The sequence below is a fragment of the Crotalus tigris genome, unplaced genomic scaffold (assembly GCF_016545835.1).
Source record: "Crotalus tigris isolate CLP2741 ecotype Arizona unplaced genomic scaffold, ASM1654583v1 scf7180000022970.308977840:1548163, whole genome shotgun sequence".
Classification (NCBI taxonomy): domain Eukaryota; kingdom Metazoa; phylum Chordata; class Lepidosauria; order Squamata; family Viperidae; genus Crotalus; species Crotalus tigris.
This window is the reverse complement of record NW_024099557.1, coordinates 956624-978854: the sequence shown is the minus strand read 5'-3', so window position 1 is coordinate 978854 and position 22231 is coordinate 956624. Positions and strand designations below refer to the sequence as shown.

At 44.2% G+C, this 22231-nt stretch overlaps 1 protein-coding gene across 1 annotated transcript in view; it reads left to right on the top strand.

Moving 5' to 3' along the window:
- The window catches only part of MIER2 (MIER family member 2), a 63847-nt gene that overhangs the window by 19458 nt on the left and 22158 nt on the right, over positions 1 to 22231 (top strand). Inside the window, exons 2-6 of the mRNA XM_039319314.1 lie at positions 2581 to 2668; positions 4378 to 4541; positions 8818 to 8946; positions 15895 to 16018; positions 21637 to 21743. Coding sequence (XP_039175248.1) covers positions 2581 to 2668; positions 4378 to 4541; positions 8818 to 8946; positions 15895 to 16018; positions 21637 to 21743 — 612 coding nt within the window. The remainder of the gene's footprint in view (positions 1 to 2580; positions 2669 to 4377; positions 4542 to 8817; positions 8947 to 15894; positions 16019 to 21636; positions 21744 to 22231) is intronic.

The window sequence follows — 22231 nt, the reverse complement described above, 5'->3', positions numbered from 1 at the left end:
ATTGTCCCTCAAGTGGTTCTCTCCATTCCTGGCATTCACTCCAAGCCAACAAGCAATCTCTAATGAGAACGGATCCACAATTTGCTAATAAGCCCAGTGGGAATAGCACATTACAACACACGTCTAGTTTAATGAAGATAAGGACGAGGGGTGACATGATAGCAGCGTTCCAATATCTCAGGGGCTGCCCCAAGGAAGAGGGAGTCAAGCTATTCTTCAAAGCACTTGAAGGCAGGAGAAGAAGCAACGGATGGAAACTCATCAAGGAGAGAAGCAACCTAGAACTAAGAAGAAATTTCCTGACAGTTAGAACAATTAACCAGTGGAACAACCTGCCTCCAGAAGCGGTGAATGCTCCAACACTGGAAATTTTTAAGAAGAGACTGGACAGCCATTTGTCTGAAATGGTATAGGGTTTCCTGCCTGAGCAGGGAGCTGGACTAAATGATCTCCAAGGTCCCTTCCAACATTATTATTATTATTAAGAGAGGCGTTTTACAAATTAGTGAAATGTATCCTACATGAGCAAGACATGGGTTTGGCTCTAGGTATTAAATGTATGTGCTTCCCATCTCACTCTCAAGCATCTCTGGGAGGCTTACAAACATCATTAAAAGAAAGGCACAAAATCATCAAATATCAAAATGAGCAGAGATTTTAAAAGTTTTAAAAAAAACACTGCAGAGTGGAGATGGAATTTTCTCCCTATGATTTCTTACGATGTCACAGATACAAAGCAGGAATGGGAAAAATCTCTGCCTCAGAACAGAAGTCGAAGATGTGTCAGGGGTGGATTAAAAGAAAAGATGAATAATTCCTCCAGTTTGGATGAATAGGAATGCCCAAAGTTCTAGTGCAGTGTTTCCCAAACTTGACAATTTTAAGGCATGAGGACTTCAACTCCCAGAATTCCACAGCCAGCAACGCTGGCTGTGGAATTCTGGGAATTGAAGTCCACATGCCTTAAAATTGTCAAGTTTGGGAAACACTGTTCTAGTGGGAAATGTGAGATTTCGAACAATGATTAGAGCAGTGGTCTTCCAACTTGGCCCTTTTATGACTTGTGGACTTCAACTCCCAGAATTCCTCAGCCAGGCACGCTGGCTGAAGAATTCTGGAAGTTGAAATCCACAAGCCATAAAAGGGCCAAGTTCGAAGACCCCTGGACTAGAGGGAAAGATTCTCAATCTCCTTTGACAATCAAAATGCTGGTCCAGTTAGTCCTTGACTTACGGTCACAATCAAGCCCAAAATTTCTGTTGCTAACTGATACAGTTGTTAAGTGACTTTTGCTTCATTTTACAACCTTTCGTGCCACAGTTGTTAAGCGAATCACTGCAGTTGTTAAATTAGTAACACAGTTGTTAAATGAATCTGGCTTCCCCATTGACATTTTTCCCCAGTGTCTTCTTAAAAATCTTCAGTGATGGAGCACCCACAATTTCTGGTGGCAAGCTGTTCCACTGGTTAATTATCCTCACTGCTAGGAAGTTTCTCCTTAATTCCAGGTTGCTTCTCCCCTTGGTTAGTATCCACCCATTGCTTCTTGTCCTGCCTTCGGGCGCTTTGGAGAATAGCTTGACTCCCTCTTCTTTGGGGCAGCCCCTGAGATATTGGAACACTGCTATCATGTCCCCCCTCATCCTTCTCTTCATCAAACTAGACATACCCAATTCTAGCAACCGTTCCTTGTATGTTTCAGTCTCCAGGCCCCTGATCATCTTTGTTGCTCTTCTCTGCACTCTTTCCAGAGTCTCTACATCTTTTTCATATTGTGGTCACCAAAACCAGATGCACTATTCCAAGTGTGGTCTTACTAAGGCTTTTTAAAGCAGGACAAATCAACTGTTTGAGACAGTATAGCTTCTCCTGCCTGAGCAGGGGGTTGGACTAGAAGACCTCCAAGGTCCCTTCCAACTATTCTATTCTATTCTATTCTATTCCTTTACCTGATCCTGAAGATGAAGACTAGCACAACTAGTCCACGATGTAAAAAAGATGTTGAGACTCTAGAAAGAGTACAGAGAAGAGAAACAAAGATGATTAGGGGACTGGAGGCTAAAACATATCAGGAACGGTTGCTGGAATTGGGTATGTCTAGTTTAACGAAGAGAAGGACGAGGGGGGACATGATAGCAGTGTTCCAATATCTCAGGGGCTGCCCCAAAGAAGGGGGAGTCAGGCTATTCTCCAAAGCACCTGAAGCAGGACAAGAAGCAATGGGTGGAAACTAATCAAGGAGAGAAGCAACCTAGAACTAAGGAGAAACTTCCTGACAGTGAGAACAGTTAATCAGTGGAACAACCTGCCTCCAGAAGCTGTGGGTGCTCCAACACTGGAAGTTTTTAAGAAGAGACTGGACAGTCATTTGTCCGAAATGGTGTAGGGTTTCCTGCCTGAGCAGGGGGTTGGACTAGATGACCTCCACGGTCCCTTCCAACTTTATTACTATTACTAACTGAGGAATTTAGAACAGCATAAGAAAGCAATGTGATTTTTTTTTACAGGAAGACAAAATATGAAATCTATGTCATATAAATAATAAATTGTGAAATAACTCATTTTCTTTTTCCTTTGAAGGCCTCGATCGGGAGGCAAAGCCCAAGGATTGTGTCTTATCCTGCACATAATCTATGTTCTGGGCGATCCAGTCTTCATACCACGGCAGGTAAGAGGAACTTCCAGTCTTAAGACTGTTCTTTTTTAAAATTATTGTTCTTCATTCATTTTAAATTATGGTTGTTCGTTAATATTCCTCCTCATACTGCTTTGGTTCTCCATCTCTGCAACCAACTAGCTGCGCATCCACCCCAAAATACCAAAACACTATAGACCAGGGGTGGCTCTTTTATGATTTGTGGACTTCAACTCCCAGAATTCCTGAGCCAGCCATGCTGAGGGGAAAGGGAGAGGTTTCCAAGCTGAGCCATTCTGGCTCAGGAATTCTGGGAGTTGAAGTCCACAAGTCATAAAAGAGCCAAGGTTCCCCACCCCTGCTGTAGACCAACTCTACATCCAGTGGAACTACTGGTTTGTATCTTTAGAGCAGGGGATCTTCAAACTTGGCTCTTTTTATGACTGGTGGACTTCAATTCCCAGAATTCCTCAGCCAGGCATGCCTGGCTGAGGAATTGTAGGAGTTGAAGTCCACGTCATAAAAGGGCCAAGTTTGGAGACCCCTGCATTAGAGCTAACTGTAAATGTGGGCTGATCTACTTTACAGCTGCCCAACCAGAGAGAGCAGCTTTTATCTCCACCAGAAGTAACACATTACTAGGTAGTCCTCAATTTAATGACTGCAGTTGGGGCCAGAATTTCAATTGCTGACCATTGTGTTTGCTAAGCGAGTCATGGCCAGTTTTATGACCCTTTTGCCACAGTTTTTAAGCAGATCAGTGCAGTTGTTAAGTGAATTATATGGCCGTTAAGCGAATCTGGCTTCCCCTCACTGACTTTGCTCATTGGAAGCTAGCTGGGAAGGTTGCAAACGGCAATCATGCGACTGTTGGGATGCTGAAGTGGTCATAAGAGTGAGGACCAGTCATAAGTCTTCCAGCATCCCAGGGGCTGCCACAAAGAAGCGGGAGTCAAGCTATCCTCCAAAGAACCAGAAGGCAGGAGAAGAAGCAACGGATGGAAACTAACCAAGGAGAGAAGCAACCTAGAACTAAGGAGAAATTTCCTGACAGTGAGAACAATTAATCAGTGGAACAAGCTGTGAATGCTCCAACACTGGAAGTTTTTAAGAAGAAACTGGACAGCCATTTGTATAGGGCAGTGATGGCGAACCTTCTAGAGACCGACTGGCCAAAAACTGGCCCCGCCCCTGCCCTACCCCACTCTGCCTGCCTGCAGGGCCACTCACCACTTCCAGGGCCCGCTGCAGATTGCCCAGCAGTGCCACGGTGGCCACGCCCTCTGCCTGCGCCTCGCAGCATCAACTGCGCGTTGGGGCGTGAGAGCAGAGTCTTGTCTACGCTGCCTGGCTGCCATGTCCTTGGCTGCGCTGTTCCACGTGGGCCACGCTCAGGGGCGACTCTCCTCCAGGGAGGCTGCTGGTGAGGGGGTCGCGGGCGGAGGCAAGGCTGGGGCAACGGCACGTGTGCCCACAGAGAGGGCTCCGAGTGCCGCCTCTGGCACCCGTGCCATAGATTTGCCACCACTGATAATAGGGTTTCGTGCCTGAGCAGGGGGTTGAATTAGATGACCTCCAAGGTCCCTTCCAACTCTATTATTATTATTGTTGTTGTTGTTGTTTCAGGTTTATACCTTGAGGTAAGATGGGTGACCTATAAATTTTACAAATAAATAAAATTCAGTTCCAAAGTGGCTAACAGTATTTTTTTTTCTCCTCGCCCACCCCTAAAATCCACGCAGTGGTGTCTATGGGCTCAGCTGACCACCGATTCAACCTGGCTGAGATCCTGTCCCAGAACTACGGAGTACAGGAGAAGACGGAGGAGGCCGACGAGGAACCAGATCACGCCGAGGAGAAAGCGAAGCCTTTGGAAGAGATAGAAAAGAGTTTCAATGCCTCCCAGGTAAGGAGCCTGGAGACCTGTCCTTGCGTCTTCTCTGCTTACCCAACTTAGGTTTTTGAGCATCTGGAAAATTTTATATGTTCTTATGCAGGTAGCCTGACTGACTTAGACCGATAGACTAACTCAGAGCTTTTCGACCTTTTCACCGATTGTACCACTTTTAGGATATGGCAATATTTGAGTATCACCTAGCAAGGTGTCAAAAACTTGATGACCCAAAAAAAACCCTGTTCAAAGTTGCAATTGCACTGAAATGACTTATGACCATTTTTCACACTTATGACCATTGCAACATGCCCAAGGTCATGTGATTTATATTTGGATGCTTGGCAACTGATTCATATTTATGATGGTCACAGTGTCCCAGGGTCATGTGATCCCCTTCTGCAACCTTTTGACAAGCAAAGTCAATGGCAGGGCTGCTGGTGGCCAAGTGCTAAGGCGGGACTTCCCTCCCTCCCTCCTTTCCTGCCTCCCTCTTTCTTATGCCCACCTCCTTCTGAAGGAAGAATTTGAAACACCCCCTCCCCCATATTTTCTCTTTCCCATATATTCATCAAGCAAGGAAAGACCTCCAGAGACAGAAAAGACAAACTGCTGAGTGAGCTAGCTTTAAAAGGCACATTCCCCTTTAAGAATTAGCTATTGGCTAGAAAGGAAAGTTAAAGAGCGCACTTAAGGAAGAAAAAAAATGTAGTACTGGCTGCCAGCTAAGGCAGCCTCCCCAAATGGCTCCATTCATAAGTAAAGGAATGCCACAGGCAAAATCCATTCAGAAGAAAAATAGTTCAAAACCCCTTGCAGCAAAACTTACAGTTAACCATAAGAGAACAATAGAAGCTAACACCAGCCATCAGCCAAATAGAAATTGCCAAACACTCCTTAAGAACACAAAGCCCACATTGCACAAATCGCAGAACTTCAACGTCACAAAAGCACATAAGAATCCTTCCACTCTCCATCTCCTTCCCTCCTCCGTGGCTCACCTCCAGCCATTGCTGCCTTTTTTTCATTCCTCTTGGAGGGTGACCCCTCCCCCACTGCATTTCTTGCCTGTTTGCTGCTGCCAGCACAGGTGGCTGCCACAGAAGTTGTAGATCAGCTCATGGCTGGCCTGCTTGATCTCCTCACCTCTCCCCCCACCCTCCTCCTTCTTTCCCTTTGGTGCAGCTAGAGCTGACTCTCCTCCTCCCAAGACTGCTGCTTTTTCTCTCTCCCCCCTCAAATTGCCTCCTTTTATAGCCTCTCCTGTCTCCGCCCCCTCCTCCTTTCTCATGAGGGAGGGTGAGGCAGAAGTGAGCCTGGGGCCTTTGCCTCGCCCCAGCCACTCTGCAGCTCCAGAGGACTCTCTCACAATAAGCCCTTGCCTTCGCTGGCTCTTTCCCTCCCCCACTACACTTGGCTAGGCAGGGCTGCGTACCACCTGCCACTCGTTAATGTACCACAAGTGATACGTGTACCACCAGTTGACAAGCCCTGGACTAACTGACCATAACTGAGCTTGGCAATTAAAGCCGTAAGTCGTGATGATCTTTTTCGTTTTACAAATTTTACCAGTTTACCAAAATATAAAATACAAAGGAAAATAAAAAGTAATGGAGAACTAGGGGAAGGAAAAAGGGAAGAAGAGAAGATGTGGGGTAGGAAGGGAAAAAAAGAACAAAAGAAAGCATTGACTTCTAAATCTTTTTTAGCACAGTCGAGCCCAGGATTTTTGTTGCTAAGCAAGACAATTCTTAAATGAATTTTAATGTAAGGAAAACAGCCTAGTTTTAAATACTGGAAAAACCAAAGAAATCATTGTTGGTTTCAGAAAAGGCAGGCACAGCCACACTCCTCTGTGCATTAATGATTCGCCTGTGAGGATGGTTACCAGCATCAAATTCCTGGGTGTGTAGTTAACAAGTAGGCTGGCTTGGTCGCTCAACAGTGAGACACTGGTGAAGCAGGCACAGCAGCGCCTGCATTTCCTACGTCGCATAAGAAAAGTACATCTTCCTTCCCCTGTCCTGACCACTTTCCACAGAGGGACGATCCTGTCATACAGCATCACTGTCTGGTTTGGAAGCATCACTGCTTCAGACAGGAAGGCGGTGCAGAGAGTGGTGAGGACAGCAGAAAAGATCATTGGCAGTTCCCTCCCTCCCATCCAGGACATAGCACATAAACGCTGCTTGAGGAGGGTCCACAAGATTGCCTGGCACACGACACATCCTCTTCACGATCTCTTTTCCTTGTTACTTTCTGGGAGGGGGCTCTGTGGTATCCGAAACAGAACGTCCAGTTTCAGTCCCAGTTTTGTTCCATACAGTATTAACCTTGTAAACTCTAAAGCAGTGTTTCTCAACCTTGACAATTTTAAGGCATGTGGACTTCAACTCCCAGAATTCCACATGCCTTAAAATTGTCAAGGTTGAGAAACACTGCTCTAAAGCTTCTTCCTTCCGTTATGTATTCAAGATGGACAGTAATTAGTATTTATATGTTGCTTATATGTAAGAGTGTAGGTCTATACGTATGTTGTATACAGTATGTTTTAAATGTGTGTTATGTGTGTGCACACTTCGAGAGGAAGCAACTAAATTTCATTCTTAATGTGTGCCATTGTGCCCACAGGGGGGAAAAATGACAATAAAGGTTAATTTAATCTATCTAATCTAATTTTGCCCCATTTTACAACCTTTTTTGCCACTGTTGCTAAGTGGATCCCTGCAGTTAAGTTAGTAGCACACTTGTTAAGTGACTTTGCTTGACAGAAGGTCACAAAAGGGGATCACTTGATCCCCGGGACATGGCAACCGTCCTAAATACTTGCCAGTATTCAAGATGGACAGTGATTAATATTTATATGTTGTTTATATGTAAGGGTGTAGGTATATACATATGTTGTATATAGCCTGTTTATATATGTGTTACATATGTGTACACTTTTGAGAGCAGGCAACAGAAATTCATTATTTTTTTTTATAACAAATTTTATTAGTTTTCCAATTTAGCATCCAAATATTTAGAAAGCAATGTGGTGACTGGGTAATCAATAGTTCAGTAACAGCATTTTTAGTACATATCTCAGGTTACATTATCAAAAATTCCTTCTCTATTTCCCATTAACATTTGATATAACATAGTTAAACTAGTAAGTTTCTAACCATAGCAAGCTCAATTAAAACATTTGTCAATCTATTTTTTGCTTATACATATCCATATCCTGTTTTTGAATTTTACCTAATTCTTAATTTCTAATTACAGTATTCCAATTTTAACCTTTAACATCCATAGTATTCAAATTTCTGGTAAACCCAAATTTCCTTTATTTCACTACACAAAAGTTATCATATCTAAAATACACATATTACTTACTTAAATGTATTCTTATTTTATTTCATAAACATTTTCTAATTCTCATCCTAATACATCAAAGCTTACTAATAGAGTAACCTTTATTGTCTCAACTCCATCATCAATATTTTCTGGGCTAAGGGATAATTCAAGGCTGATTCCTAATATTTAATTTCCATTTCCCTTATAAATCTAGACCCTAATTATTAGGCCAATTGATCCATCATTATTATTATTATCATCACCATCATCATCATCATCATCATTTTCCAACATTTGAATATAATAGTCATATTTCCCTTCATCTCCAGGTCTATAGCCTGTTTATATATGTGTTACATATGTGTACATGTTTGAGAGCAGGCAACAAAAATTCATTTTTAATGTGTGCCAGTGTGTCCGCAGTAAAAAAAATGACAATAAAGGTCATCTTATCTTATGAGTTCTGAATTTTGGTCACGTGATCATGGGGATACTGCAGTGGCCGTAAGTGTGAAAAAGGGTCGTGAGTGCCATTGTAACTTGGAACTAAACAATAGTTGTAAGTCGAGGATTACCTGAATGTCTGTGAAGACAGGCAACCTTGGCTCTTTCATGACTTGTGGACTTCAACTCCCAGAATTCCTGAGTCAGCCATGCTGAGGGGAAATGGAGAGGTTTCCAAAGTGAGTCATGCTGGCTCAGGAATTCTGGGAGTTGAAGTCCACGTGTCACAAAAGAGCCACGGTTGCCTATCCCTGATCTAGGTCGTAGTTATGCTTTTTCAAAAGCAAGGCAAGTGGACTTTCTTGTTTTTTGTTTTTGAAGACGTTTCGCTTTTCGTCCAAGAAGCTTCTTTAGCCTCAAGGATTACCTGTATGCTCCTATAATTGTGTTGCTCATTTGCAAGTTCCCAGTTGCCAGGACTGAATCAGTGTTTCTCTGTCTTGTTGCTCAGAATAGTGAGATGCCCTTTGAAGAGCTGCTGGCCCTGTACGGCTATGAGGCTTCGGATGCCATCTCTGAGCAGGAGAGCGAGAGCAATGATGCTACTACGCCCAACCTCCCAGACATGACCCTGGATAAGGTAGGGGGTGATCCAAACTGCCTTGCCCAGGTTGAGATGTATCTGTGTAAGGATTCGATGCTCCTGGGTTTTTATTTTCTATTTTCATTTCTATCCCGTTTTATTATTTTTACAAATAACTCAAAATGGCAGACCTATCCACCAGACTTTCCTCCTCCTATTCCCTTTCCTCCCCCCACAACAACCCTGTGTAGCAAGTTGGCTTGAGAGAGGGCGACTGGCCCACAGTCACCCAGCTGGCTTTCATGGCTAAGGTGGGACTAGAAATCACCGTCTCCTGATAATTGGCCAGAAGTCACCCAGTCAGCTTTCATGGCTAAGGTAGGTCTAGAACTCACCATCTCCTGGTGATTGACCCAAAGTCACCCAGTCAGCTTTCATGGCTAAGGTAGGTCTAGAACTCACCATCTCCTGGCGATTGACCCAAAGTCACCCAGCTGGCTTTCATGGCTAAGGTAAGACTAGAACATCTTCTGGTGATTGATCCAAAGTCATCCAACTAGCTTTCATGGCTAAGGTGGGACTAGAACTCACCATCTCCTGATAATTGGCCCAAAGTCACCCAGTCAGCTTTCATGGCTAAGGTAGGTCTAGAACTCACCATCTCCTGGAAATTGACCCACAGTCACCCAGCTGTCTTTTATGGCTAAGGTGGGACTAGAACTCACTGTCTCCTGATAATTGGCCCAAAGTCACCCAGTCAGCTTTCATGGCTAAGGTAGGTCTAGAACTCACCATCTCCTGGTGATTGACACAAAGTCACCCAGCTGACTTTCATGGCTAAGGTGGGACTAGAACTCACCATCTCCTGGTTTCTCTCCTAGTGCCTTAACCACTAGACCAAACTGATTCCCTTTTCCTTTACAGCTATCCTAAACGTACATTAACTGAACACAATTGCTGTGGTGACGTGACACGCAGCGCCCAAAGTCATCAACCATAGATGGCTTAACCTCATAGCTGCTTCCCACAATACACTGAACTGCCAACTATTTTAAAGTCAGTTTAGCTTAGGCTAGCATGTTAGTCCCACCCACCAACCCCTCACCGAATGTTATGAACTTCCAGGGTCATCTTGTCTGTCTTTTGACCTCCTTGAGTCTATCACTCTTCATAAAAGCAAAGGACAAGCTGATTTTTTTTTCAGTTATTTCATAACGAGAAGACCTTGTGCGCGGTTTGCTAGCTGATACTTTCTCCCCGGAGATGCCAAGAAAAAAACTGGGATGTGCTGCACTCGGAAGCCTGTGCTCCCAGTTGTGGAGAGGAGTCTCTACTTTTTGTAGGTGAGGCTAAAACATATGAAGAACGGCTGCAGGGCTTGGGTTTGGCTAGTCTAAAGAAAAGAAGAAATAGGGGAGACATGATAGCCGTGTTCCAGCATCTGGGGGGTTGCCACAAGGCAGAGGGGGCCAGGTTGTTCACCAGAGCACCAGAGGGCAGGACAAGAAACAATGGTTGGAAACTGGCCAAGGAGAGAAGTAAACTGGAATTAAGGAGAAACTTCCTGACAGTGAGGACAATCAACCAGTGGAACAGCTTTCCACCAGAAATCGTGGGTGCTCCATCGCTGGAAGTTTTCAAGAAGAGACTGGATATTCACCTGTCTGAGATGTTATAGGTTCTCCTGCTTGAGGAGGGGGCTGGACTAGAAGACCTCCAAGGTCCCTTCCAGCTCTATTCTATTCTATTCTTACATATTCCTTAGCAGTTTTGAATAACTTGCCGAATCAACAAAAAAAAAAGCCTCTACTTTATCATTATTATTCTTCTGGTTCATCGCACAGTCAGCCAGATGTTCAAACAGGATTTGGCATTTTTTACGCATCTATTGAGTCCTCTGCAAGGACCTGGGATAGGCAGATGTGGGTGTTTGATGGTCTTAAAGGTCTGGTTGCAGGATGTCATCTGTTCTACATCAAGCTGCCTTGTGCAATTGACTGATGGGGAATTTGTGCCGATGGTTTTCAAGTGGTGCTCCAGATATTTTGGGATTGCATCCAAAGAACCTATGACTGTTGGCCCTGCCTTTGCTTCCTTTTGCCACAGTCACTCTATTTCTGTTTGCCAAGTCTTTGTATTTTGTGATCTTCTCCAGGTTTTCTCTTCTTTTCTGCTGTCTCCCAATACTGCCACGTCTACTATACAGACTTTTTTGTCTTTCTTATTGACAGTTGATAAGTCTGGGGCAGGGGTAGGCAACCTTGGCTCTTTTATGACTCGTGGACTTCAACTCCCAGAATTCCTGAGCCAGCATGGCTCAGCTTGGAAACCTCTCCCTTTCCCCTCAGCATGGCTGGCTTAGGAATTCTGGGAGTTGAAGTGCACGAGTCATAAAAGGGGCAAGTTTGAAGACCCCTGCTGTTAATTTTCATCCTAGGATAGGGGTAGGCAACCTTGGCTCTTTTATTCCCAGAATTCCTAAGCCGGCATGGCTCAGCTTGGAAACCTCTCCCTTTCCCCTCAGCATGGCTGGCTGAGGAATTCTGGGAGTTGAAGTCCACGAGTCATAAAAGAGCCAAGGTTGCCTACCCCTGGGGTGTTATGCAGCAGGTGCCTAACAGTTGAATCCTAATGTCCCAAAGCACTTTTAGCTTTTTCATTTTTCTATTATTTTCTCTATTTTACGGTCCCACGAGTTCTTGCTTGCAGGCAACTAGTATTTCTTGCAGATCTTCCATGCACCATTGTTGCTTCTTTGTCATGCTGTTGTTTGTAGTCAGTTATTTATTATGTACTAGGTTCAGATTTATTATTACGTACTGGAATTAGAGCAGCGTTTCCCAATCTTGGCAACTTTAAGGTGTGCAGACTTTTAATACCCCAACCATGGCTGGCTGAGGAATTCTGGGAGTTGAAGTACATGCATCTTAAAAATTACTAAGATCGAGAAACACTGATTTAGAGGCTGGGCAAGTTCAGCATAAGTCTGGGTGGCTTGCACAAAAAAAGAAAAAAAAATATTGCAAGGGAGAATCTCTGTACCCAAATGACCACACACTATATTTAATAACAAAGGAATAATTAAGATCCACTACCACCCTAGATGAATCAAAAGTTGGAATTAAGATTGCCGGGAGAAATATCAACAACCTAAGATATGCAGATGATACCACTCTAATGGCAGAAAGTGAAGAGGAACTAAAGAGCCTCTTGATGCGGGTGAAGAAGGAGAGTGCAAAAGTTGGCTTGAAACTCAACATTAAGAAAACCAAAATCATGGCATCCGGCCCTCTCAATTCCTGGCAAATAGATGGGGAAGAAATGGAGGTAGTGACAGATTTTATTTTTCTGGGCTCCAAGATCACCTCAGATGGGGACTGCAGCCAAGAAATTAAAAGACGCTTGCTCCTGGGGAGGAAAGCTATGGCAAATCTAGACAGCATTCTAAAAAGCAGAGACATCACCCTGCCAACAAAAGTGCGTATAGTCCAGGCCATGGTTTTCCCAGTTGCAATGTATGGCTGTGAAAGTTGGACCATAAGAAAGGCTGAGCGCCAAAGAATTGAGGCCTTTGAACTATGGTGCTGGAGAAGACTCCTGCGAGTCCCTTGGACTGCAAGGCGTTCAAACCGGTCAGTCCTAGAGGAGATCAACCCCGACTGCTCTTTAGAAGGCCTAATAATGCTGGGAAAGATTGAGGGCAATAGAAGGGGGACGACAGAGAATGAGATGGCTGGATGGAGTCACTGAAGCAGTAGGTGTGAACCTAAATGGACTCCAGAAGATGGTAGAGGACAGGAAGACCTGGAGGAACGTTGTCCATGGGGTCGCGATGGGTCGGACACGACTTCGCATTTAACAACAACAACAACAACAACCCTACTCCAAGGATTGAGAGAAAGGTCAGGTTTTTAAAGACATTAAAGTGGAAGCTATAAAGATCTCTGGGGAAATATCATTCCAGAAGCACGTGCCACCACCACCAAGGTATGCCTTCAGAGGGCATTATTTGAGGAGAGCCAAAGGGCACCAGTTCTGCCTGATTTTACTACACTTGTTCGGTCAGCAGAATTGTTTGGTTCAATCCTCCATCACCAAATGTATGGTTTCTTCCTACACACAGGAAATTCAGAGAGGCAAATTTCTCAAAGCTGGACTCCTTGACGTGTTTTTAGGTGCAGGGAGCTGTATCTGCTGAATGGTAATCAAATAATCGTCGTGGTCACCACGACGTAAAAAAAAGATGTTGAGACTCTAGAAAGAGTACAGAGAAGAGCAACAAAGATGATCAGGGGGCTGGAGGCTAAAACGTATGAAGAACGGTTGCAGGAATTGGGTATATCTAGTTTAATGAAGAAAAGGACGAGGGGTGACATGATAGCAGTGTTCCAATATCTCAGGGGCTGCCCCAAAGAACAAGGAGTCAACCTATTCTCCAAAGTGCCTGAAGACAAGACAAGAAGCAATGGATGGAAATTGACCAAGGAGAGAAGCAACCTAGAACTAAGGATAAACTTCCTGACAGTGAGAACAATTAATCAGTGGAACAACCTGCCTCCAGAAGCTGTAAATGCTCCAATACTGGAAGTTTTTAAGAAGAGACTGGACAGCCATTTGTCTGAAATGGTATAGGGCAGGAGTCTTCAAACTTGGCCTTTTTATGACTTGTGGACTTCAACTCCCAGAATTCCTCAGCCAGGCACGCTGGCTGAGGAATTCTGGGAGTTGAAGTCCACAAGTCATAAAAGGGCCAAGTTTGAAGACCCATGATATAGGATTTCCTGCCTGAGCAGGGGGTTGGACTAGATGACCTCCAAGGTCTCTTTCAATTTTTTTATTATTATTAATAATAATAATAATAATAATCCAATAATATAAGAGAATATTTGTTCAAGATTGTACTGTGGGGTACTTGGTGCCCTCTGAGATTGGTTGTTTTCTTGCAGACCTTTCATTACCCATCTGGGTAACATCATCATTACCAGAAGGGAGTTTGGGATTTGCTCTCTGTTTATATACAGTGGCTTGCCACTATTCAATCAGACCAGCAATCAAACAGTAAACAACAGCCTAATCAGGGAACTGTCAAAAACTCTTCTACCAACACTGACAGTACAAAGCACTTGTGTATAAGCAGAGAGCAAACCTAGCACTGAAGTTGTTACCTCGTTGGGTCATGGCATGTCTGCGAGAAAACAGCCAAACACAGAGCGCCAAGAGCTGCACAATATACAGTTTTTCATATTCATTCTGGAATAGATTCACCTGGAAACTTGTTTGATCACTGGATTCTGATGATTGGATTAATGTGCCCTTTGTTCTTAATCAGGAATGTAATTGTTCGTCTTGCAATTAGACCAGCGGTTCTCAACCTGTGGGTCGGGACCCCATTTGGGGTCAAACGACCATTTTACGGGGGTCGCCAAACAACGCAGTCGGCCATTTTTGCCCCCTTTTCCTTAGCTGTGCTACTCCCTTTTATTCTGTTGGCTTTTGAAAGCCAATAGAATAGACTCTCTTGAATAGAGTCTAATTCTATTGGCTTTCAAAAGCCAATCGGAATTGTCCAGGCTGTCTCTGCCCTGCTGAGCCCGCCAAAAGTCCCATTCTGCAAACGGTGCTGCACCAGTTGAGTAGTCCTCGACTTACGACCGGTTGAGTAGTCCTCGACTTACGACCAGTTGGGGGTCGCGGCATTAAAAAGGTTGAGAACCACTGAATTAGACATTTATCATAGCTCCTTTTCTTAGCCTCATCTCTCTGTGGCCAGACTTGTAGGGGTTTCTTTCTACACCAGTGTTTTTCAGCCTGAGCACCTTGAAGCTGTGTGGACTTCAACTCCCAGAATTCCCCAGCCAGCATTGACAAACACTGTTAATAAAGCTCCCTGGTCAACTGCAATAAAGCTTACTTTCAATTGATCAGAGAGCAGCCCAAACAGTCTGTTTGTTCCCTCAAAAATCGCTGCCCTTTAAACTTCAAATTTCAGAAGGTTGAATACGAGAAATGGGATTCATAAACTGGCATAGATGGGAAAAGAGAATTGTTGACAGCCCTCATTAAGCCTGATTATGTGAAATAGAGGCTGCTCTAGATCAGGGCTTTTCAACCTTTTCACCCATTGTACCACTTTTGGGATATGGCAATATCCAAGTACCACCAGTCGCCTAGCAAGATGTCAAAAACTTGATGACCAAAAAGGAAAAAAGTGATACAAGTAGTCCTCGACTTACAACAGTTTGCTTAGTGACTGTTCGAAGTTACAATGGCACTGGAAAAAGTGCCCCCCAAGCCACAGCGAAGCAAGACACCTGCCTGCCCACCCAGCGGCACTCTTCCTCCTGTCCGAGGTTTTCATTGTTGTGAGCATTTCTGTTGAGGATTGGCAGCGGGAGTGGGGTGGGGGGTGTTTGGTTTTTATTCCCCCCGTCTGCTGGGTGGTTGCAGCAGGTTTTTGTCACTTCACATGACCCTGGGACACTGTGACCATCATAAATATGAATCAGTTACCAAGCATCTGAATGTAAATCACAAGACCCTGGAGATGCTGCAACATTCCTGCTGATCGGTGCTTCTTCTGGGCTCAGCAGAAGCACCAGGATCAGTGCTGCTTTCCAGCTGATTGGTGCTTCTTCAGGGCTCAGCAGAAGCACCAGGATCAGCGCCGAGCTCCAGCTGGAGCCTGGCGCTTCCGCTGAGCCCTGATAGCCCAGAAGAAGTGCTGATCCTGGCACTTCCGCTGAGCCCTGACAGCCCTGCAGCTCCAACCATCTCTCGCTCAGACTTGTGCGTTGCTGCCACCGGTTCAGCTCATTCCCCTCCCCTGCTACCCCTTTTCTAGGATGCTCGTGTACCACCTGCCAGGTGCCAATGTACCACAGGTGGTACCCATACCACTGGTTGAAAAGCCCTGAGTTAGATAACCCAATCTTTGACTCTACTTAATCTTGTCTTTTTCTTTTCTTTTTTTTTTAATGTCCTCTTTTTTCTTATTGTTGAATGAAGGAGCAGATAGCAAAGGATCTGCTTTCTGGAGAAGAAGAGGAAGAGACACAGTCTTCGGCCGATGACCTGACCCCTTCGGTCACTTCTCACGATGCCTCAGACCTTTTCCCCAATCAGACCGGCTGTAAGTTTGATTTTGAGCATCTCTAGGAATTCCAGAGGCGGGCAAACAGGACGAAGGAGTTGTTCAGCTCTTTGGGGCTACACCAGGCTGCAGTTTGGTGGCTGCAGCAGCTCAATAAGAGGTTGTCCATAGGGTGCTTCTTCAGACAGATAGTCCTCACCTTACCACCATGGCTTTAGCGACGGTTCAAAGTTAGAGCAGCACTGGAAAAAAAAGTGATTTACAACCGGTTCTCACGTTCACTGCAGCATCCCCGAGTAGGCAATCAAAATTCGGGCGCTGGCCATCCGCATGTATTTACGAGAGTTATAGCATCCCAGGGGACAGGCGATCGCTATTTGCAACTTTCCATGCCGGCTTCCTTCAAGCAAAGTCCATGGGGGAAGTTGGACTAGCTTAATGACTCTGTGATTCACTTAACGACTGCAGTAATTCAGTGATCCGCCGAATTTTGTGGTCACCGGTCGAGGCCTTATTCATACAACTCATTTAACAGGCTCAAAGACTGTTCCGCTAGTGCAGGGGTCTTCAAACGTGGCCACTTGTGGACTTCAACTCCCAGAATTCCTCAGCCAGCCCTGAGGAATTCTGGGAATTGAAGTCCACAAGTCTTAAAGTGGCCAAGTTTGAAGACCCCTGCACTAGTCTATCAGGAGAACAAGAGAACCCAGTCAGTATTTGTGGGGGGTGGGGTGTCATCTCCAGAACACAGGTGGAGCAGGAGCTCCTTTGAACACACAAAGGCCGGATTCAAGACAGACATTGGATTCACACACCTCACTAAGCTTCCTATTTTCCCCACAACCACAATCCTGTGAGGTGAGTTGGGCTGAGAGTGAGTGAGAGACTGGCCCAAGATCACCCAGCTAGCTTTCAGGCCTAAGGCTAGAACTCCTAGTCTCCCAGTGGTTGATCCAAAGTCATCCAATCAGTTTTCTTGCCCAAGGCGGGACTAGGATTCATGGTCTCCCACTTTCTCTCACTAGACCAAACTAGTTTGTCCTTGATGTACCACTATACCTGAGCACAGAATGACAATCATGTCATAGTGGTCGTTAAGTGGATCACCATGTGACCGTGCCTGTTTTTACAACTATTTTAACAGCGGTCATTAAGCAAATGCCGCAGTCATTAAGCCCACCTGTTTTCCCCACCTCCCATGGGCATTCCCCCCCCCCTCAGAAACTAGAAGGAGCAAAACCCATAAAAAAAAAACATAGTCATGTGGCTGCAGGATGCTGCAAATATTTATAAATGCAAACCGGTGCAGAGCACCCAAAATGTGAACACGCGACTGCAGGGGCCATCAGAAGTTCAAAAACAGATTGTAAATTCGGGGGGGTGGGGGGGTGTCTGTTGTAATTTCAAATGGTTTCTAAGTGACCAGTTATTAAGCGAGGACTGCCTCTCCAAACATACATGTATATGTTTTATGCCGCCAGCCGCCCACAGTCCTCTTGTAATCAGATGGGCAGCAAATAAATTTAATAAATCATAATAAAAATAACACCCCTATACATGTACATATGCTTATTCTAATATTATAAGCTGCCCAGCAACATATAGTTGGAATGGGCAGTTTTATAAATCAATAAATCAATAAAAATAACAATCTAATGGTGATAGATTTAGATAAATACAATAAATTAACTAGGCATCTTCAACTCAGGCTCAACTCTTGGCAATGTTAATGGACAGCGATCTCCATCTTTCCCTGTCTCCAGTGATGATCCACAATTCTTCTGAAGAGCTTCCAGAGACATCTCTGATCTTCACCCATTTTATTTATTGACTTGCCCTTCTTTCTCCTTCATTCAAGCTTGCTAATCACAGCTGTAATTTTCCAGTCCATCCAATATCTAAGGAGCTGCCACAAAGAGGGGGGGGGGGTGTCAACCTATTCTCCAAAGCCCCTGAAGGCAAGACAAAAAGGAACGGATGGAAACTAATCAAGGAGAGAAGCAACCTAGAACTGAGGAGAAATTTCCTGACAGAACAATTAATCAGTGGAACAACCTGCCTCCAGAAGCTGTGGGTGTAATGACTAGTTTAATGAAGAGAAGAACTAGGGGTGACATAATAGCAGGGTTCCAATATCTCAGGGGTTGCCACAAAGAGGAGGGAGTCAAGCTATTCTCCAAAGCACCTGAAGACAGGACAAGGGATAGAAACTAATCAAGGAGAGAAGCAACCTAGAACTAAAGAGAAATTGGTAGAATAATTAACCAGTGGAACGACCTGCCTCCAGAAGCGGTGAATGTTCCAACATTGGGGGTTTTCAAGAAGAAACTGGACAGCCATTTGTCCGAAATGGTGTAGGGCAGGGGTAGGCAGCCTTGGATCTTTTATGACTCGTGGACTTCAACTCCCAGAATTCCTGAGCCAGTATGGCTCAGCATGGAAACCTCTCCCTTTCCCCTCAGCGTGGCTGGCTCAGGAATTCTGGGAGTTGAAGTCCACACGTCATAAAAGGGCCCAGTTTGAACAAGACCCCTGCTCTAAAAGTACAAACCAGTAGTTCCACCGAATGTAGAGTTGGTCTATAGAAGGGGTGGGGAACCTTGGCTCTTTTATGACTTGTGGACTTCAACTCCCAGAATTCCTGAGCCGGCATGGCTCAGCTTGGAAACCTCTCCCTTTCCCCTCAGCGTGGCTGGCTCAGGAATTCTGGGAGTTGAAGTCCATAAAAGACCAAGGTTGCCTACCCCTGGTGTATGGCTTCCTCCCTAAGTAGGGGGTTGGACTAGAAGACCTCCAAGGCCCCTTCCAACTCTTTTTTTTTTTTTTTGGTGGTCTGTTCGCATCACATGTCCAAAATATTGCTTGCTAATAATCACCTCAGGGTCGCCTTTATTTCCTCTTGCCCCAATTGATTGACTCTTCCTGAAGTCCACGGTAACTTAGTAACCATCTCCAGATCCATAACTCAGAGGTGCCTGTCTCCTTCCTCTAATTCTTTCTTAATGTCCAGCTTTCGCGGCCAAGCGTTACTCCTAAGAAGACCATCGCTTTAACTCTTCTGATACTGGTTGTCATAGAAATATCCTTACCCTTCATGATCTTACCTAAATTGGCCACTTCCTTCTTTCCTGGGATTAATCACCTCTCCTGCTCCAGCAGGCCTCCCGTTTCCTTTCTACCTCAGCCCAAGAAAACAAATCCATCCACCACTTTTTTACTTTTTTTCTTTCAGCTGTGATTTTTTTTTTTAAACTTGAAAATTTTATACGTTATATAACACAAACCCTGGACAGTTAACAAATAACACAAGTAATACAAAATGCAAGAGTGAAAACCCAACACTCCCTTTAAGGTGCTTTTTCAAGAGGCAACTGGACTTCCGTTGCTTTTCCTTGAAGACGTTTCGCTTCCTATCCATATTTATCCATATTTATCACAGTTGCCCTGTCCGGAGGTTGTGCAATTCCCCCCTTGGCAAACATCCGAGCTAGCTTCCAACAAGCAAAATCAACGGGGGAAGCCAGGTTTGCTTGTCAGAAGGTCGCAAAAGGGGGATCACTTGTCCCCGGGAGACTGCGACCGTCATAAGTAGGAGCCATTTGTCAAGCAGTTGAATTTTGATCCTGAGACCACGGGAATGCTGCAATGGTTCTAACTGTGAAAAACGGTCATCAGTCCCTTTTTTCAGCACCGTTGTAACTTTGAATGGTCACTAAATGAATGGTTGTAAGTTGAGGACTTACCTGTATTTTAAGAGAAAAGGCCAGTAATATGCAGGCTTCAAATCAAATGCTCCTACAGATGTTTAATGGATGACACATCATGGAAAGAACGTCATCCAGATGCAGAACACTTAAGAGAAACTGCACTGAAAGATAATACACCTGTGAGGTTAGTGAAAATGTTTAAAAATACGTCTAGCAGTTGTTGGAAATGTAGACAAAAACCAGGCACATAACTATCATCTTCGGTGGGCATGCCCTAAAGCCAAAAAGATTTTGGTCAAGAATACATATATGGTTAGAGAAAAATGACTAAAAGACACACAGATTTTAAACCAGAATTATTTTTGTTAGGTATAAATTGTAGGAAATTATGAGAAGGAATGTGTATATTTAATTTTACATGTATTAATTGCAGCGAGAACTGTATTTGCTCAAAGTTGGAAGGATGAAGAATTACCAGCGGAAGAAGAGATAATTAAGAAAATTTTAGATTGTGCAGAAATGGACAGACTGATCCTAAAAATGAAAGAGAAAGAAGACTCAGATTACTTTAGAACAGTGGTTCTCAACCTGTGGGTCGGGACCCCATTTGGGGTCGAACGACCATTTCCCGGGGGTCGCCAAACAAGGCTGTCTGCCATTTTTTCCCCCTTTTCTTTGGCCACGCCCCTGGCACCCGGTGATGTATAAGTGGTTGGGGGTCACCACAACATGGGGAACTGTATTATGGGGTCGCGGCATTAGAAAGGTCGAGAACCACTGCTTTAGAACACGGGATATATTTTATCAATGGCTAGAAAAACAAGGTAGAGAGAAAGGAGTTTAACATGTATTAGTAAACTAAACATTGGAACCCAGACAATATGTTGCTGATAAAATATTAAGGATTTGTGACTATAAAAAAATTAATAAAATATTGGGGGGGGGAGATAATACAGCTGGTTTTCTCATCTTTCCTGAATGACTGTTGGACCATTTTGTCAAGGAATATCCAGCCAGTATGCCAGATGGGATTGTCAGGAATTGTAATCCCAAAGTACAATTTGCAAATTTGGGGTTGAAGCTTTAAAAGAGGGGTGCATACTGTTTTTTGTAAAAGCAAAACGGTGAATGCTTTGGACATTTACTTCGTCATCCGTCTTTTTATAATGTTTATTCAACATATTTCTATATATAGAATATTCTATATTCTATGTATGTTCTATGTCCACATAGGGCATAGCTGAAAATACTACAGCTGCTTACAATTTTGTGTGTGTGTGTTAGAAACCACCCATTTTGTGTGTGTGTGTTAGAAACCACCCGATTTAGTCCCCACATAAAAACTGTACACAAATATACAGTAGTTAGCTATAGCTGTAAGAATAGCTGTAGAACCATTACAGAATCACTGGTAAAAGAATTGGAAGAAACATCAAATTAAAAACAGACTAAAAACAAGATAAAAAAACAAAGAAAATATCTACCTGAAGAGAGTCGATATTTTCATTTCTAGACAAAATAATTATTCAGTTTGACTCCAAATTGTCCTTATCTGCTTTAGAACAGCTGTTCAATGTCCTTGGCTTGTTCTCTGCTTTATTATTGACAGAACCAATTTTAGAAGAAAACTGTTGGTAGCTCAGGGTTGAACTGTGAGGTCCTTCGGGGTCTCTGAGCTGAGTAGCTTTTTTTTTTTTTTTGCAGACGTTTCATAACCCAACTAGGTCATATCATCAGCACGGTAAGGCTGTAGGATTTGTTCTCAGCTCACATGCTCCCAGCAATCCCCACTCTCATCCAGCATCGAAGAGGTTATCTAGTCGAGTCATGAAAAGTCTGCCCAAAAAAAAAAGCAACCAACTCATAGACCGCCAAGGCCCCCAGAAAAACATTTTTTCTCAAAGCGGAAAGAGTGATGGTTACCTTGTATTTTTTTTTTTTCCCTCCAAGCTAATTTTGTGGCCGATGGAGACAAGGCACCTTGCTCCTCTCCTTGTGCTTCCTTCTCAGCTGAAGACTCCGAAGAAGATTCCATCACGCCCAATGACTGCAAGAAGGTAAGGCTTTAGCATCCCATAATTGTCATCCCTCATTAGCACAGATGCCCAGCAAATTCTGCTCTTCTGGCTCAAGACGGCCGCAGAAGATTTAAAGTTCAAGCTCAGAGTTTTTCAAACTGGGCCCTTTTATGACTCGTGGACTTCAACTCCCAGAATTCCTCAGCCAGCCACGCTCAGGGGAAAGGGAGAGGTTTCCAAGCTGAGGAATTCTGGGAATTGAAGTCCACGAGTCATAAAAGAGCCAAGGTTGCCTACCCCTATCCTAGGACGAAGATTAAGAGCAGGGTTCTTAAAACTTGGCCCTTTTATGACGCGTGGACTTCAACTTCCAGAATTCCTGAGCCAGCCATGCTGAGGGGAAAGGAAGAGGTTTCCAAGCTGAGCTGTGCTGGCTCAGGAATTCTGGGAGTTGAAGTCCACGAGTCATAAAAGAGCCAAGGTTCCCCACCCCTGTTATAGACCAGCTCTACATCCGGTGGAACTAC